This window comes from Nicotiana tabacum, chromosome 10 (genome assembly GCF_000715075.1).
Source record: "Nicotiana tabacum cultivar K326 chromosome 10, ASM71507v2, whole genome shotgun sequence".
In the NCBI taxonomy this organism is placed as follows: Eukaryota; Viridiplantae; Streptophyta; class Magnoliopsida; order Solanales; family Solanaceae; genus Nicotiana; species Nicotiana tabacum.
In genome coordinates, this window is record NC_134089.1 from 31,506,341 (window position 1) to 31,524,914 (window position 18,574).

General features: G+C 38.5%; 1 protein-coding gene across 1 annotated transcript; it reads left to right on the top strand.

Moving 5' to 3' along the window:
* Positions 1-10,103: 10,103 nt before the first annotated feature.
* On the top strand, positions 10,104-11,138 carry LOC107807390 (putative F-box/kelch-repeat protein At1g15680). Its single transcript, XM_016631745.2, has one exon. The coding sequence runs from the start codon at positions 10,104-10,106 to the stop codon at positions 11,136-11,138; it is 1,035 nt and encodes a 344-aa protein (XP_016487231.2).
* Positions 11,139-18,574: the final 7,436 nt, after the last annotated feature.

Consider the following 18,574-nt stretch of genomic DNA (forward strand, 5'->3'; position numbering starts at 1 on the left):
TGATGGAAAGAAAGTTGTCTTGGATATTCGAAAGGAGTTTATCTTGAAGCTTTGGACTTCGATTCAGCATAAGCTGAAAGACAGCACTGTAGACAATGTCTCTAAGCTTGAAGAAAATACTAAAGTGATCCTTGAGGCAATGGGTGGGGATGATGTGGATATTTCCCCTTTGAGAAACCTATTAGAGTCCCTTCTTGAGCTTGATGCTTCATATAACAAGACACGGTCGAATTTATCTGAGAAAGTTGAAGATAATGCAATATCAGATGTTGAGGTACACCTTACAAATGCCATGATTAAAGAAGAAGAGAAGGTTAGAGAAGTGTCATCTATCCCCCAGTCCCTAGTTATAGTGAAAGAGAAGATAAAGAAGCTCTGTGAAAAAGAGAAGAACTTAGAAGCCCTTTTAGAAGTTGCTGAGAAAGAAGTTAAAGAAGCCAAGTTAGGAGCCTCAATTATTAGAAAGGAGTATGACAATTGCTGCACTGCCTTGTTGACTACTGATGACTTGGGCGATTTGGAGAAGAAGAAGAAATACTTGGAAGCTATGCTCAAAGATTTGGCCAACTACAAGTTGTGCTTAGATTAGGCTATAAACACTGCTTTATTTGTTTTTTTTCTTTTCTTCTTGCATTTGATTGTTTAGTAGATGTTTTCATCAGCAATAAAACTTCTTTTGCTTCACTTTATATTGTGCGCTCTCATTTAATGTTTCCCTTTGTTCTTGATTATTTTTTAATTATTAGTGCTTTATGGATTTGAAGACTTGACATGCTTGCAGACTTTAATTTAAAGAACTAGCCGGTTTGAACACTTCAAATTGATGATGTAACCAACCTAGAAAAATCAACTTGACTTAAAATCGAAGACTTCAACTTGAATACTTAGCCTCTTATCAAAGAAGTTATTATCATTCCATCAAATACCTCAATTTGACATGAAGGACTTACCCCCATTGAGCCATCAAGACAAGACAGAGGGTTCAACGAAAGAATACATGTACACCTAATTTTCTAGTGTCGACCAAATGAATTATATTCCATCATACCTCATTTGAAAAAAGCCTTGGGTAATATATATTTTTTGAACTCATATGACTGAACTTAGAATGAAACTCCAAGCTGCCTACATACCTCGGTGAAGAGGATCAAGTCATTCCGTAGTTCATAATGGGTGAGTTTTTTTTTGCGTCCTAACTTTTGCCTAGGCTGCCTCTTTCGAGGTTTTCAACCTAGCGGACTTTATTTTTTTGGATGTCCTAACTTTTGCCTAAGCTGCCTCTTTCGAGGTTTTCAACCTAGCGGACATTTTTTGGACCATGCACAGTTTATACTCTTGCGGGCCAGGAATAACATGCAGTTTATGCTCGTGCATCGAGGAGCGTATTTGTTTTCTTCAAGGATAGTATCTCTTCATGAATTTCCCGTTGATGGGGCCAATCCGCAAATCTTCCGAGTCAACTATCTTGTAAGCACCACTTGAGTATACCTTTTGTACGATATATGGTCCATCCCACTTAGTGTAGAATTTGCCCCCAAATCAACGAGAGGTAATAATAGGCCTTTTGACCACAAGAACTTGGTCACCCACTTGGAAAGATCTAAGGCGTACCCTTTTGTTAAAAGATAGAGACAGGCGAGCTTGATAACATTCAAGGCTTTGTTGAGCTTCTAGCCTCTTTTCATCAAGAACTTCCAATTCTTCAAGGCGTAATCGGGCATTTTATTCATCAGTGAGTCCTTCTTGAATGGCAAGCCGCAACGATGGGATTTGACGCTCAAGTGGAAGTACTGTTCCAACTCCATAAACAAGCAAATAAGGAGTCGCTTGCGTTGGTGTGCGTTATGTGGTCCTATATGCCCAAAGATCTTCTTCCATTCTGTCATGCCAATCTCTCTTAGATTTAGAAACAACTTTTTTCAACAAGTTGCAGAGTGTCTTGTTAAATGCTTCAGCAAGTCCATTGGCAGCAGCATACTACATGGAGGAATTGCTTTGCTTGAAGCCAAAAAGACCACATATTTTATTCATCAACTTGTTATCAAATGACTTACCATTGTCCGTCAATATATATCGAGGAATGCCAAAGCGATAGATAATTATTGACTCGGATGAAGTTAGTCACATTTTCTTTCTTTACTTCCTTAAGAGAAACAGTTTCAGCCCACTTCGAGAAGTAAGCAGTTGCGGCCAAAAATATAGATGTCCACTGGAAGACTTTGGCAATGGACCAACAACATCCAAACCCCAAGCATCAAATTTCCAAGAAGAAACAGTTGGGTGTAATACTTCAGAACCATGAAGTTAGCATGGAATTGGCAAGCTTTACACCTTCGAGCGTAATCTAAACAATCTTTCACCATGGTTGGCCAATAATACCCCATTATTTTTATGTGGAAGTGAAGTTTTAGTCTAGATTTATGCGCACCACATACTCCAGAATGTGCTTCTTGCAGGGCTTGAAGGGATTCATCAGCCCCCAAACAACGTAGGAGTACTCCATCAAATGATCGTCTGTAGAGTGTATTCTTATATTAAAGAAAATGAGGGGCTCTCCTTCGGATTTCTATCTTTCTTCGGGGATTTTTCGGTAATATACCATAAATAATCAATTAACGGTTGTCGCCAATCTTCAATTTCAACCTCAAGAACGGAAGCAATATGCTCAACTTCGCTTTCTTCTTCCTCATAGTCATTTGGTGGAGGAACTGCCCATCTTTGGAATACATCGACTTGTGTCTGATCAGGTAAAGATAATGTAGAAGCTAAGGCTGCTAATGCATCAGCTCTCTTATTTTCCTTTCTCGGCACGTGTTGAATAGTTAGCTCTCCAAGCCAACTTACCAATCTTTGAGCATATTTGTGATATGGCACCAACTCTGGCTTCTTGACCTCATAGCTACCCAAAATCTGATTGATCACTAACTTGGAATCTCCAAAAACTTGTAATTGTAATTGTCTGATATCCACATCCATTTCAAGCCCAAGTATGCGTGCTTGATATTCAACAACATTATTGGAGCGCCGTTGTGTCAGAGTGAAAGAATATGGCAAAACTTCTCCTTGAGAGGTGATAAACACTATTCCAACGCCAGCTCATTCACGATATGCAGCGCTATCAAAATACATCTTCCAAGGAGGCTAAATTACTATGCCCATTGCATCTTCATCAGGCAATTCATCAAACAACTCCTAATCATCTCGAATCGGATGGTCAGCTAGGAAGTCTGCTAATGCTTGTCCTTTTACTGCCTTTTGAGAAACATACACAATTTCAAATTGTTGAAATTGGAGGTACCATCTCGCTAATCGGTCACTTAGGACTGGTTTAGACATGACAAACTTGATAGGGTTCGCTCTTAAGACGAGTCGCACAATGTGAGCTTGGAAGTAATGCTTCAGCTTCTGAATAGAGAAGACAAGTGCCAAACATAACTTCTCAATAGGAGAATACTTGAGCTCATATGGCGTCATCATCCTACTCAAGTAATAAAGCGCATTTTCTTTGCCTTCATTGTTTCCTTGAGCGAGAAGCGCTCCTACTGACCTTTCTTGTGCTGAAATGTATAATATTAATGACTTTCCAGGTATGGGGGCTGCTAGTACTAGATATTTCATTAGATAATACTTAATGCTTTCAAAAGCACTTCTGCAAGCTTGGTCCCATTCAAAAGGAACCCCTTTCTTCATAAGACGACTAAATGGTTGGCATCTTCCATCCAGATTCGAAATAAATCTCCTAAGATATGCCAACTTACCCTGCAAGCTTTTTAATTCATGAATATCTTTAGGCTCGGGCATTTTCAAGATAGCATCCACCTTAGCTTGATCAATTTCGATACCTCGATGTCAAATAATAAAACCAAGGAACTTCCCAGAAGTAACTCCAAAAGCGCACTTCAACGGGTTCATTCTGAGTTGGTATCTTCAAAGCCGTTCAAATACCATCCTCAAATCTTGCTAGTGATCATCCTTCTTACTTGACTTTACCACCAAGTCGTCAACATAACACTCCACGTTTTTATGAAGCATATTATCAAAAATATTTTGCATGGCACATTGATATGTAGCACCAACATTCTTCAAACCAAAAGACATTACCTTGTAGCAGTATATACCTTTAAGGGTGTGAAAGGCAGTAAGTTATTCGTCCTTCGGTGCCATGCGAATTTGATTATATCCAAATGAACCATCCATGAAAGACATCGCCTCGTATCCAGTTGTTGCATCAATCATGAGCTCAGGGATAGGAAGAGGAAATTCATCCTTAGGACAAGAGTTATTTAGGACTCTAAAATCAACACAAACTCGGATTTGGCCATTCTTTTTTCTTACAGGGACAATGCTTGAAATCCATGTAGGATATGTAACTTCACAAACAAAACCAGCCTCAATAAGCTTGTTAACTTTGGTTTCAATCAAGGGAACCAGTTCAGGTCTAAAGCGACGTTGTGCTTGCTTTACAGGACGAGCACCTCGTTTGACAGCAAGATGATGGACAACCACCTTGGGGTATAAACCTGGCATTTCTTTGTAGCTCCAAGCAAATACGTCTTTGAACTCCTTAAGTAGCTCAATATATTTGCTCTCTTCATCACCAGTTAGAGAGACACTTATATATGTGGGCTTTGGGTCTTCAACTACTATGAGGTTGACTTCTTTTAGCGCATCAACCGTTGTCTTCACCCCTTCTTCAAGCTCTGGTAGTGCATCTTTAGCGTCTTCATCCTCTTGAAAATCACCATTATCAAAAGATATATGATGACATTCATGAATATCAAGGCACTTTTCCTCGACTTTCGTATAAGATGAAGCATTTTGTTCATCATGAATGGTGATATGATATGATGACCCCCACACTTTCTTCACCTTCCTCCCGTTCTTTAGTGTATACTATAGCATGAGCCTTTGATTTGAGGACCTTTTCACACAAAACTACAAGTTTGGTCTCTCGCCTCATTCTAGAAGGAATCAGACTTGGGCAGTGTGGGGTCAAAATCTCCTTTTTAGCGAAGATAGGTGCTCCAATCCTTCTATCACTTCTATGACGCTTGTTTTCCTTCTTTAGTGGTCCCAACCTGTCAAAGACTGAGGTCCTTGGCTTCGTAAGTCGATCAAACACAGAAGGCTTCTTATTAAGCGTCGTAGACACTTCTTCAGCAGTAATGTAGTTACAACTTGCCCTTTTAATGGAGATATGGATTGGCGGGGGGTTGTTTCTTACCCAATCCTTCACTTGATTGCTTCAGTAGGTACCCTTTCTCCATCATCATCCTTTGAGTAGGGTTTGGAGCTTCAGGCGGGAGCTTTCTCAACTTGGATGGTTCGTTGGGATCATATCCAGCTTTTGCCAACAACTTGTAGGTGTTTGGGTCAAAGCCCTCATTTGTGTGCTTTGCAGGAAGTGCTAGATTTAGAAACGAATTATGGCTTGATGATTTGACAAACCCTTTAAGCAACTTTGTAGATGACTTAATTGCATCAATTCGCTTGATAGGAAGGGTCAAGTCTCCTAAAACCTTACCTTGTAGTTCAGAAGATGGATCTTCGACTTTCCTTGCCTTTGGGATGTAGTGAAGAACAGGAGTCACTTTCTTACTTGAAGATGCCTCATTCATATTGTTCCTATCATGAATCACCTAATCTTTTTCAACTGTAATTTTTTCCTTGTTAGTCATTGCATCAACCTTCTTTGCAACACTTTTGGTCTATATCATCATCAACCTTAACCTCCTTTGAGATGTAATTCTTTAAGCAGAATTTTGCATCGACAAAGTATGATTCAGCCTCGGTAAAGGGCTTATCATCAACAACTATCTTCTTTTCGACCCCACCTTCGCAGTATTTCAAGCACTGATGGTAGATGGATGAAACCACTTTGTTCTCGTGTATCCATGACCTTCCTAACAAGATATTATATGAGGTTTTTGCATCGATCACGTGCATCCATGCACTTGAATGCAAATCTCCCATATTTGTTTCCAATTTGATAGCCCCTATAGCTCTTTTCCCCCCTTGATTGAACCCTTGAATCATCAAATGACTTTCACATAGTTCATCCATCAGTATGCAAGATCTTTGACAGTACGAATTGGGAGAATATTGACACTAGATCATCGCTCAAGATTCTACTTATTCTCTGTTATCGTACAAAGCCAACCATAAATAGGGGGAAATTATGGCGTGTTTCACCAATCAAAAGATCATCATTAGTAAATGTGATTTTTGCATCACAAACGTCCACTTCTTCAGAATTACCAGTGAGTTTTTCAGGCAAGGGAGGTGGCAGCAATGATGGATCCTCCTTCTTTGTCTCTTCTTCATCTATCTTACAACATGAGGCCTTGATATATTCACAGGAAGCTCGCAGGTGTAACCAGCTTGGCAGAAATTCCTCCAATGTCACTGGATGAAGGAACCTTTGATAGTGATTCTCTGCCATTTTTGCTTTCTTCCAATTCTTCTTTATCATTTTCTTCTTGGGTCTTTTCACCATTTCCACCCTAGTCAACTGCTTATTTGACTCCCTTTGTGAATTTGTCTTGCAACGTCTCCACCGAGTCACAAGAATCCAACCTTCATCATCAGTTTGATCATCATGTGATTCACCTTTCTCTTGAGATCTTTCCTCCACTATTAGTTTATACGTCATAGGGAGAAGCACTGGTTTGCTCACATCGATAGGTTCAAAGTCACCAAATTTAATCATATTTGGTGATGATGCAGTTTAGATGTCATCACATTCATGTACTTCGACAAAATTTCAAAGGACAATGGGATCAAGTGAACCAAAAATGAAAGAGACTTGATTCGAACTATCTTTCTCATCCTCAAGCAAGATTTTTCTTTCAGCGGCCAAGTCCATGACTTTCTCTTTGAAGACAAAGCACTTTTCAATAGTCTTTCCAGCTTCATCTGGCCGCTTCATTTCGGGTAACTCAATGAGTTTTAACTCAAGGAGTTCTTCAAAAATTGTTGGGACATCGAAGTCCATGAATGGATATTCTTTCGCTTGCATTTCCTTCAGAGTTAACTTTCGGCCAACCTTATCCTGTACGAATGTTGTCTTCACACTTTTCTTCTTACTCACTTTTGTAGTGACCTTTAATGGCGAGGCATTAACATTCATTGATTCCTTGCTCTCAGACTTCGGCAAAAACTTGCCTCCTTTCTTTATTTCTTGTTTATCCTTCACTTTGCGAGGTTCATAAACAAGTGGCCCTTGATTTCCACTTGAAGACATACTTAGCTCCATATCATGAGCACGTGTAGCCAATTCTTGAAAAGACTTAGGCTTGATACCCTGTAGGATTTAGCGAAGTCCCCAATGCATTCCTTGGATACACATTTCTATTCTAGAAGCTTCACTAAGTCTGTCTTTACAATTGAGGCTAGCATTCCTCCATCGATTGATGAAATTGACAACTGGTTCATCCTTCTATTGACGCGTATTTGTGAGTTCAACCATGCTTACGGTTCGCCTTGTGCTATAGAAGTGGTTGAGAAATTCATGTTCAAGTTGCTCTTAGCTATCGAAGAAACCAGCCTCGAGATCAGTGTACCAATCAAAAGCATTTCCTTTTAAGGAACAGACAAACTGCTTGACAAGATAATCTCCATAGGTTCCAGCATTATTACACGTTTCGACGAAGTGTGCAATGTATTGCTTCGGATTTCCTTTACCATCAAATTGTTGAAACTTTGGGGGTTGATAACCTGCAGGTATCTTCAAACTATCAATTCTCGCAGTGTATGGCTTTGCATATGCGACAAAAAACTTGGTAGCAACATCGTACTTATCTTTGATGGTTCCCATAATGAAGTTTTTCAATTGGTCAATGGGAATAACCCCGTCAGATGAAATCTGAAATTCCTTAAGAGGCGTTGTCTGCCTTGCAGATGAGTCTCCTTTATCTTGCATCATCGGGAGGTTTCCAGGTGCATGACTTAAATCTCCCTCCATCATGCTTCCAACTCTATCTGTTAGCTTGACAATTTGATTATCTTGATCTTGAATATGCTTCGTTAACCCTTCAATTGCCTTTGTTAAATTTGCGAGTTGTTCTTCAACAGTTGAGGTACTAGTCACCATTGCTTGGATAACCGTCGTGGATGATGGAGCAAATCACGGATTTTCTCTTACACCATACTTTGAGTGGAACAACTCACATGGAGTGCTTAGAGCAGATCCAATGATCAAGACATCATCATCGCCATGTGTGATGAGATTCTTAGATCTAGAAGGGCTAAGTAGAGCCAATGTCTTTTACACAATTTTAGCAATGTTTGCTCCTTCTTCCAATTCAGTTGGAAATGATCTTGCCCCCTTTGAGGATTGAAAATCAAAGATAGGAACCGATGTAGACATCATTTGAAATGCTTTTTGTCCCAGCAAGTTTGCTTTGTTCCTAGTGACTGGTCCTACGCTTTCCATAGTAGCATCCAACAAGTTTTCCACATTAGATGAAAACTTGGAATCCGTAGCCTTTGCAGTAGTGAGTTTGAAGTTGATATTCTTAGGATCCATTTATGTGTTCTTAAAATTTGGTAATTTGAAGAGATGGGAGGTAGATATTGTCCCACTGGGCGTGCTAGAAATTTGTAACAACAAATTTTCGCGTCGAGAAAAATAAAATATTAAGACTGAAAAATTGCGTAACAAATGTAGTATTTGATTTCAATAAATGAAAGTGTTACAATCTCTATAGTATTCCTCTGATTCTTCAAGAATGTAAAGTATCTTGATGAACTTGATTTTGATTTGATTCAAGGGCTTGTAAAGCTTGATCTTGAATCTTCTCCTTGAACTTGAATTTGGGTTTGATCATGAACAAGTAATTTGATCTTGAACGCCTTGGTATTTGATTTGGCTTTGTTCTTGATCTTGAACTTGTAGCTTGAGTGCTTGAACTTGTAGCTTGTAGAGAAATCTGCGGTGTTTGATCCACGAGCTCTCTGCTTGCTTCTTGTTATCACTTCTGGTGTCTTCTAGCTTTATGAAGACCTCTATTTATAGTTGTAGGGAGTGGTATGGTTCTGCGATTTGATTGGTCCGTTTGAACTGACCAATACTATCCCGACACTTGGCATGATTTAATTGGCTTGGATTGCCACATTACTTGACACATGTCATGATTTCATTGGCTCATTTACTTGTCTTGGATTGTCACATCACTTGACACATGGTATGATTTTGTTGGCTCGTTCTTTTGACTTGGATTGTCACATCACTTGACACGTGGCACGGGCCTGGGCTTTAAGACGGGCAAATAGCCATTTGGACCCTGCGCTACTGAAGTGGGCTTATCATTTAATTTATAGTCTAATTAAATGGACTAGCCCAACACATATATTGGCTTTTAATAATTAGCCCAATTTACTAGCCACAATATTTGTTTGGACTAATATCTTGAATTTAATATGGTCTAAATTATTGTATGAATTTAAATCCAATAAAATCTATATGCTTACACATGGTTGAGAAAACACTACCGAAAAATTATATTTTTCGGTCATTATAATTTTTATGTGGGTTAGTGAAAGTTTTATGATTTTTGTGTGAGAAAACAAAGTTATATGACTTTGATAAAAAAAAGTCATAGTTATATGACCAATTGTAAAATTTACCCGTTGAGTATTTATGGTAGATGAAATTTAAGTAGTGGGACTTTGATTTATACAGTTATTATATTTTAGGTACATATAATTTTTTTTTAACCATTTGACCTCAACAAATAAGTCATCATCTATGAAGATCCATATTGATAATTCATAAAAACTTGTAATTTATTCTTTCATGTATATTTATTTGTTTAAGACTTCATTTTAATAAATTATTTTACAACACCATTTACTACAAGACGCGATATACAAGTAGAATGTAACTTGCGGAGAAACTAGCAATTATAATAATAGCAGTAGTATTTTTCTAACATTCGATAGTAAATTTTTTGAACCACAAAAGGAAAATACTACCGTAGGTACTAGCTAGTATACAACGTAATTGATTAAAAACCGCCTTCCCTTCTCCCAGTGCAATAGGGAATCTGCCACTATATATATATTAACGGAGATGGGCCAATATTACCTCAGGAGCTGTGTCAATGGTAGATTCAAAATCAAGAAGCCGCAAGTTGCAGGTTCGTCGCAAGAAAAAGTCACTATTTATTTTCAATAATCTGACGGACGAACTCCTTAATGAAGTCCTCATCAGACTAACAAGCATCAAAGAAGCAATTCGTTGCAAATTGGTTTGCAAACGCTGGCTTTCTCTAATCTCCTCTGATTACTTCGCGACAACCTCTTCCGTTCACAATCGCAATAATGATAAAACTACGCTCCCCTTTACTGTTGTTTTATATAATCGAAAAAACTACGTAGGATATGAAGAGTTTTTGCATGGTAAGGGTTTATCAAGGCGTGTGGAATTAGGGTTTCTCAACGCAGGTCGGCCCGATGATCATTTAATTAGTCTAGAAGCATCATGTGGTGACTTAATATTATTCTCTGGTGGAAGTAAATACTCTGTTGTGAATTACTGCATCTGTAACATTCTCACTAAGCAATGGATTGTTCTTCCTCCAACTCTGTCAACAAAAGGGATTTTTGGTGAGAGTGTTGGGTTCTTGTATGAGCCTTTGGATAATGATGATCGGCGCAATAAGTATCTGGTGTTACGATTTATTCCTTGTGATTCAAGGAATTTAAGGTTTGATGTCGAGATATTTTCGTCTGATAAGGGAAAATGGACCAAATTTGTTGCTATGTCTCCATGGATTTTGAATAATCTGAGTTTTAAGACTCCGGTTATTGCTTGTGGACGGATGTTATATACATTGAATTATGGAATTAGTGCTACGCGTAATTGTATTGTCGCGTTTGATCCATTCACTAATGATCCTGATGCTCAACTTCTACGCGTTCTTGATTTACCACTTAAGGTTCACGACATTCTTTGGTCTGGCAATTTGGGAGTGTGTCGAGGTCGTCTACTGTTTGCTCAAATAAGTTTGGAATCAATTGGATGCCCCTGTATAAGTGTATGGAAGCTTGAGGATTACAAAACGGGGGAATGGACATTGGTGTACAAGAGAGTCCCTACAAACAAGGCGTTAAGAGTCCTCTCACTTCAGTCGTGATATCGTACACCTAGTTTCTGTACTAGCTTTTCACCCATATAATGAGGATCTTATTTGTTTTCGTGTAAGTAATTATCGTGTTGTCGTGTACAACATACGAACAGATGAAGTGGAAAGCTCTACCCGTTTTTGTATATCCGAGCTGTCGGATCTGCCAGAAGAACAAGTACCATGGTTACAAGTGTTACCAATTACCCAAAATTGGTGGCCAACGCCAGTAAGAGAAACCTTTTGAACTCAGAGCTTGGATTAGAATTGTTGAAATTTCCTATCTTCTTCTTTTGGTTGTCCATATTTAGTTCGTTCAGGATGTTTTAGGCCTATGATATGGTGTTGAAGTTCAAGAATGCTGACTTAGAATTGTTTTTTCCCTTGTTTCGCTTGGTAGTTAGCAAAGACCTTTCTTTCAGGTTATTTTATTCATAATTTTATACTGTCTATAGGTCACGGGTACGAGCCGTGGAAGCAGTCACTAATACTTACGACATTAGAGTATACTATATCACACTTCTTGGAGTGCAACCCTTTCCCGGATCTTGCGTGAAGGCGGGATGTCTTGTGCACCGGGCTGCCTTTTTTTTTTTTTTTTTTTTTACTGTCGATATATATTATCTTGATCTTGAACCAACGCTGCTCTCACAATTTTCTCCACAAATTTACTATATTAATTCTTAAGTTATTTTCTGGTCTTCTACAAAAAAGTTCATTAATAAAATTAGGGGAAGAATCATGGTACAATATTTTTCCCTACAAAGTTACTACATACGCTAAGCAGATTGCAAGTTGATTCCCTTCCTGAAGATGTTAGATAAGTCCACCTTATTGAAGCTTTCCAGCAGCAACCTGCAAATCCATTATCATATGAGAATTCGTGAATATTATTTTGTGCAAGCATCAATAACATTTTTTGTGAGTAGATGCTAACATCAAGCAGAGTTGATTAAGTTCTCTTGCGATTTTCAGTCCTTATCTTAATCGTGGCTTTAGTCACAGGGTGGTTTATCTCCATATAGTCCTTTTTAATCACTTAAGAAAAGCGAACATTCCCATTATTTGCAATATATTCTTTAATCCCAAGAATGTAAGAATTTCCATGCTAATTATTAATGCATTCAATTTTTTCATCCTCAGTGGAAGAAAAGTTCATAATTGGTTGAACTATTTGTTGGACTTTAAGCCATTGGGCTTTAAAAGAGAAGAAGTGTGAATTGGAAATGGAGGGAAATAAAATGGAGGGAAAATGAAAATTTGAAGAAGTGAATGTAATAGCAGTTCCTATCAATAAAGTGAATGTTTCTTCTTACTTACTTGAGTCGAACACTTTATGGCATTCGCGTTTAGGTCACGTAAACTTCAAAACATTGCGGAAGATGATAAATCTAGAAGTATTGCCAAAATTTGATTGCATTAATTTCAAATGTCAAATATGTGTGGAATCAAAGTATGCTAAGCATCCTTATAAGTCCGTTGAAAGGAATTCAAGTCCTTTAGACTTAATTCACACAGATATTTGCGACATGAAGTCAACACCATCTCGCGGTGGGAAAAAGTATTTTATTACTTTTATTGACGATAGCACGAGATACTGCTATGTTTATTTACTTAATAGTAAAGATGAGGCAATTAATGCTTTCAAGCAATACAAGAGTGAAGTTGAAACATAACTAAACAAAAAGATCAAAATGATAAGAAGTGATAGGGGTGGCAAATATGAATCTCCTTTTGAAGAAATTTGTTTGGAAAATGGCATTATTCACCAAACAACTGCCCCTTACTCTCCACAATCTAATGGAATTGCGGAGAGGAAGAATCGAACATTGAAGGAGATGATGAATGCATTGCTAATAAGTTCTGGCTTACCACAAAACTTGTGGGGGGAAGCTGTACTTACAGCTAACCGGATAATCAACCGTGTACCTCATAGTAAAACACAGTCCATTCCTTATGAAAAGTGGAAAGGAAGGAAGCCTAGCTTGAAATACTTCAAAGTGTGGGGGTGTTTAGCTAAGGTACAAGTTCCTAAACCTAAAAGGGTTAAGATAGGTCCAAAAACGGTTGATTGTGTGTTTATTGGATATGTAACCAATAGCAAGGCATATCGTTTTCTAGTTCATAAATCAAAAAATCCTGAGATTCACATTAATACAATAATAGAATCAGATAATGCTGAATTCTTTGAAACTATTTATCCGTATAAAAAGGAAAGTGAAGTGACCTGCCAAAAGTCAAAACGACCTCGGGAGGAAATAACAGATGGTATGCCTAATGAAGAAAATCCAAGAAGAAGTAAACGTCAAAGGATATCTACTTCATTCGGTCCAGATTTTTTGACTTTTCTGTTAGAAAATGAGCCTCGTACCTTCAAGGAAGCAATGTCTTCCTCAGAAGCACAATATTGGAAAGAAGCTGTCAATAGTGAAATAGAATCTATATTGAGCAACCATACCTGGGAATTGGTTGATCTTCCTCCAGGTAACAAAACGTTGGGTTCTAAATGGATTTTCAAGAAGAAAATGAAGGACGATGGTACTATCGACAAATACAAGACAAGACTTGTTGTCAAAGGATTTAGACAACGAGAAGGTCTTGACTATTTTGACACATACTCGCCGGTAACAAGAATTACATCTATTCGGATGCTAATAGCGTTAGCCGCCTTGTATGGTCTTCAAATCCATCAAATGGATGTAAAAATAGCCTTCTTAAATGATGATCTTGAGGAAGAAATTTACTTGAACCAACCTGAGGGGTTTGTGGTTCCGGGAAAAGAAAAGAAGGTGTGTAGACTTGTTAAGTCTCTTTATGGACTAAAACAAGCACCCAAGCAATGGCATGCGAAATTTGACCAAACAATGTTGTCAAATGGTTTTAAGATTAATGAATGTGATAAATGTGTTTACATTAAGAAAATTCCAAATCATATAGTCATTGTTTGCTTATATGTTGATGATATGCTAATAATGAGCAAAGACATTGCCGACATTCAAGCTACTAAGTGTATGCTTGCTAGTAAGTTTGATATGAAAGACTTAGGAGTTGCCGATGTAATTCTAGGAATTAAAATCCAGAGTACTCCTCAAGGTCTAGCTTTGTCTCAATCACATTACGTGAAAATGGTACTTGAAAAATTCAAACACTTGGAATTTAGAAGTGCAAGGACTCCAATTGACTTAAACCATCATCTTATGAAGAATAAAGGCGAAAGTACGTTTCAATTGGAGTATGCTCGTGTGTTGGGAAGTCTAATGTACATCATGAACTGTACACGACCCGATATAGCTTGTGCAATAAGTAAACTTAGTCGATTCACAAGTAATCCCAACAAGCATCACTGGGTGGCTATGAAACGAGTTCTGGGATATTTGGAGTATACCCAAGACTACGCTTTATACTACAATAACTATCCTGCGGTTATTGAAGGATATAGTGATGCTAATTGGATAACCGGCTCATCAGAAACAAAGTCCACAAGTGGATATGTGTTTACTGTTGGTGGAGGAGCAGTATTTTGGAAGTCTTCCAAACAGACATGTATTGCTCGCTCTACAATGGAATCAGAGTTTATAGCATTGGATAAAGCCGGTGAAGAAGCTGAATGGCTTCAGAATTTTTTAGAAGACATTCCGTTCTGGACGAAACCTGTGGCTCCTATTTGCATACATTGCGATAGTGAGGCTGCAATAGGATGGGCAGGGAGCGTTATGTATAACGGAAAGTCTCGTCATATACGACGAAGACATAATACCGTTAGACAACTACTTTCTAGTGGAATTATCACTATTGATTATGTAAGATCAAAGGATAATGTTGCGGATCCACTTACAAAAGGCTTAACTAGAGAGGGAATTGAGAAATCATCTAAGGGAATGGGACTATGGCCGAGGACAAGTCAATATGGCGGTAACTCTACCTAGAATTTTGGTTGTTCCGAGATCTAGGTTCAAGGAGCTCAAACAAAGTTATGATTGACCGGTTCAACATTGTCAAAATAAAAACTTTGGTCCATTCTCGTGATGAAGACAATGTTCAGTAACAAGGATAGAACTTTACACGTTCTTTAATGATTACCTAAGGTTGATGAGGTATTTATCAAATAATGTCAATCTAAAGGATTACACGTTTAGGAATCACCTATGTAAGTGTGAAGAAGAAGCCGCTTCAATGAGAATTCTGTAAGGCCAATTCTCTACGCACTTATGAAACCAGGCGGTGTTCATGGCTAAAACGAACACAACAATGAGAACCAAAAGATGGTTAAGGGTTGGTTGTGTGACATATGGCTGTCTAGGTATACACTAAAGTTCGATGGTTCAAAGATATCAAATCTACCGATTGACCGAGTATATCCGACATATGTTCACTACGGAAAGTTCAAAGGGAAACCTACTTATCCAGATGCAATTAATCCTTACTTGCAAAATCACATAGCTTTCATCTATGATCTTTCTTGATACAGCCATTCCCATTCATGTGGGGGATTGTTGGACTTTAAGCCATTGGGCTTTAAAAGAGAAGAAGTGTGAATTGGAAATGGAGGGAATTAAAATGGAGGGAAAATGAAAATTTGAAGAAGTGAACTTTTGTCTTGCACTTTGTCCCTCATTGGTGAGGGACAATCACATTTATGTGCTTATATATAGATTCACTTCTTAAAGCTCTTAAAAGGAGTTGAAGAGAATGAACCCTCGCGCCGTTGTCGTCGCTCGCTCAGCTCGGCTTTGGCTTTGGCTTTGGATTTGGATTTGGATTTGTCAAACAATCGATAAGATTATTTTTGGACAAAATTTATTTAATTATTTAATAATTAATTAAATGCCAAATCACTGTTGAACGTTCAGAGGGCCTCGCTGGCCGCAGTTTTGCCGCGATCGCGGTAGAATCACGACAGTCAAATTCAGAGAGGCTTTCTTGCCGCGGTTCGACCGCGATCGCGGTAGAACCGCGGCAGGCCGCGTATTTTCTGAAAAGGCACCTTTCCAGACACATCTTCTGATATTTGCCTATAAATTCTGAGGCAAGGCTGCATCTTCCATATACGAAAAACACTCTAGAAGTTCTTTCTTTCTGAATATACTGCATCCTAATTCGCAGTCTCTCTCTCTCAAATTCGTAAGTGTGTTTTTGCTCCGTTCTTTGAGTTCGTTGGTATCCTGCAGTTTGTATTGCCACTGTTGCAGGAAGGTTTATTCCGTTTTATCCTGGGAGGATTTAATCCATTACCTTGGCAATGTGTGAGGGGGTTAAAATTCCTTAAGGACGCACAAGAAAATTGTGGACTCGGAATATTTCTGATTCTTTACTGTTTTATATATTTCTTTATTCTTCTAACATTTTTCTGATTTTTGTTTCAACTCAGTGACGATCACAGTATTTTAGTGACCTTTTTGATCAGTTTCTGATCAGCCCTGCAATTCATCAACTCTGAATTAAGAGCGTTAATGCAAGCCATTTTTTTGTGGAGATTGTATTTTGGTTGAAAATGTGTAGAAAGTAGTACTTGTGGATAGTACTTAGAGCATAAAGGAGCACTAGAGGAATTCCCAATTGGTTTTATTCTTGATAAGGAGATGCTGCCATTTTTGTCTATGGTATATATACAGTTGCTCAACTTAAGAGGAGAACTGCTTTAAAATGTTCCATTCTTCTTTTGTTCTGCGCTACTTTATATATGCATCAATGTGAGTTTTAAGTTGGTTAGTTGCCTTTGAGCATATGATGTTTATTGACCTTGAGAAAACGTATGATAATGTCCCAAGGGAGGTTCTGTGAAGGATTTGGAGGCTAGCAGCATTCTGGTAACGTACACTAAGGGTGATTAAGGATATGTATGATGGTCTAAACTCGGGTGAGGACTGTGAGAGGCGACTCAGAGCATTTCCCTGTTGTGACGGTGTTGCACCAGGGATCGATTCTTAGACTGTTTTTATTTGCCTTGGTGATGGATGTGTTGTCGCGACACATCCAAGGGGAGGTGCCTTGGTGCATGCTATTTCCCAATGATATAGTATTGATTGACGAGACGTGAAGCGGAGTTAACGCGAGGCTAGAGGTTTGGAGACAAACCTTGGAGTCTAAAGGTTTCAAATTGAGTAGAACCAAAACAGAATACTTAGAGTGCAAAATTCAGTGACGGGACCCATGAAATAGACGTAGATGTAAAGCTTCATGCTCAAGTTATCCCTAAGAAATCTAGTTTCAAGTATCTTGGGTCTATTATCCAAGGTAATGAGGAGATTGACAAAGATGTCGCACATCGCATCGGAGCACGATAAATGAAATGGAGGCTTGTTTTTGGTATTTTATGTGATAAGAATGTGCCACCAAGACTTAAGGTAAGTTTTATAGAGTAGTGGTTCAACCAACAATGCTGTATGAGGCTGAGTGTTGGCCAGTCAAGAACTCCCATGTGCAAAAGATGAAAGTAACATAAATGAGGATGTTGAGATGGATGTATGAGTATACCAGGAGAGATAAGATTAGGAATGAAGTTATCCGAGACAAAGTGGGAGTAGCCTCCTTGGAGGACAAGATGCGAGAGTCGAGACTGAGATGGTTCGAACATGTTAAGAGGAGAAGCATTGAACCTCCCATTAGGAGGTGTGAGAGGTTGGCCATGGCAAGTTTGAAAAGAGATCGAGGTAGGCCTAAGAAGTATTGGGGAGAGGTGATTAGGCAGGACATGGCGCTGATTCAGCTCACTAAGGATATGACCCTTGATAGAAGGGCGACGAGGTTGAGGATTAGGATAAAAGGTTAGTAGGAAATTAAAAGTTTCTTAGTTGCTCACCCATAATCTTAGTAACACGCATATCCCTTCATATTCTCAGATCTTTATTGTGTTATGTAGTTTTGTTTGCCTCAAGTATTGTATTCTTTGTTGTTATTATCCGGTACTACTTAACTTTTGTGTCCCCCTTTTTCTTCTCTCTTCCTTTCTTGCTTTCCTCCTCCTCCTCCTTCTTATCTCCTTATTCTCACCCTTTCCAAGCTGAGGGTCTATTGGAAACAGCCTCTCTACCTTCATTAGGTAGGAGTAAGGTCTGCGTACAGATTACCCTCCCCATATCCCACCTGTTAAGAACACACTGTGTATATTTTTTTTTTGTTGTTGTTAGTCACCTTTGAGCCTAACTTAGCTACAAAATCTAAATTACAAGGTAAGAATTATGTGAGACCACAACAATCTATTTCTTTGACCAATATGGAACAATCAATGGGACAATCTAACCTCCACAGCATGTTCAAGATATTGGACATTTAAAGCGTGAATAATATGAGTGAATGACAGAAGTAGGATACTTTAGTGCTACTATTATTTTTTTATCTCGCTTGCCCAATGGGTGAAATTTTAAGTTTAACAAGTGTGGTCCCTCGCTTGCTCGCAGGTAATACTTTTGACTTTTAACCTTAAAGATTTGCCCATGGGGTACTAGGGG

Excerpts from the sequence above, each read along its gene's own strand:
- LOC107807390 (XM_016631745.2), top strand. The coding sequence starts at position 10,104 with ATGGTAGATTCAAAATCAAGAAGCCGCAAGTTGCAGGTTCGTCGCAAG.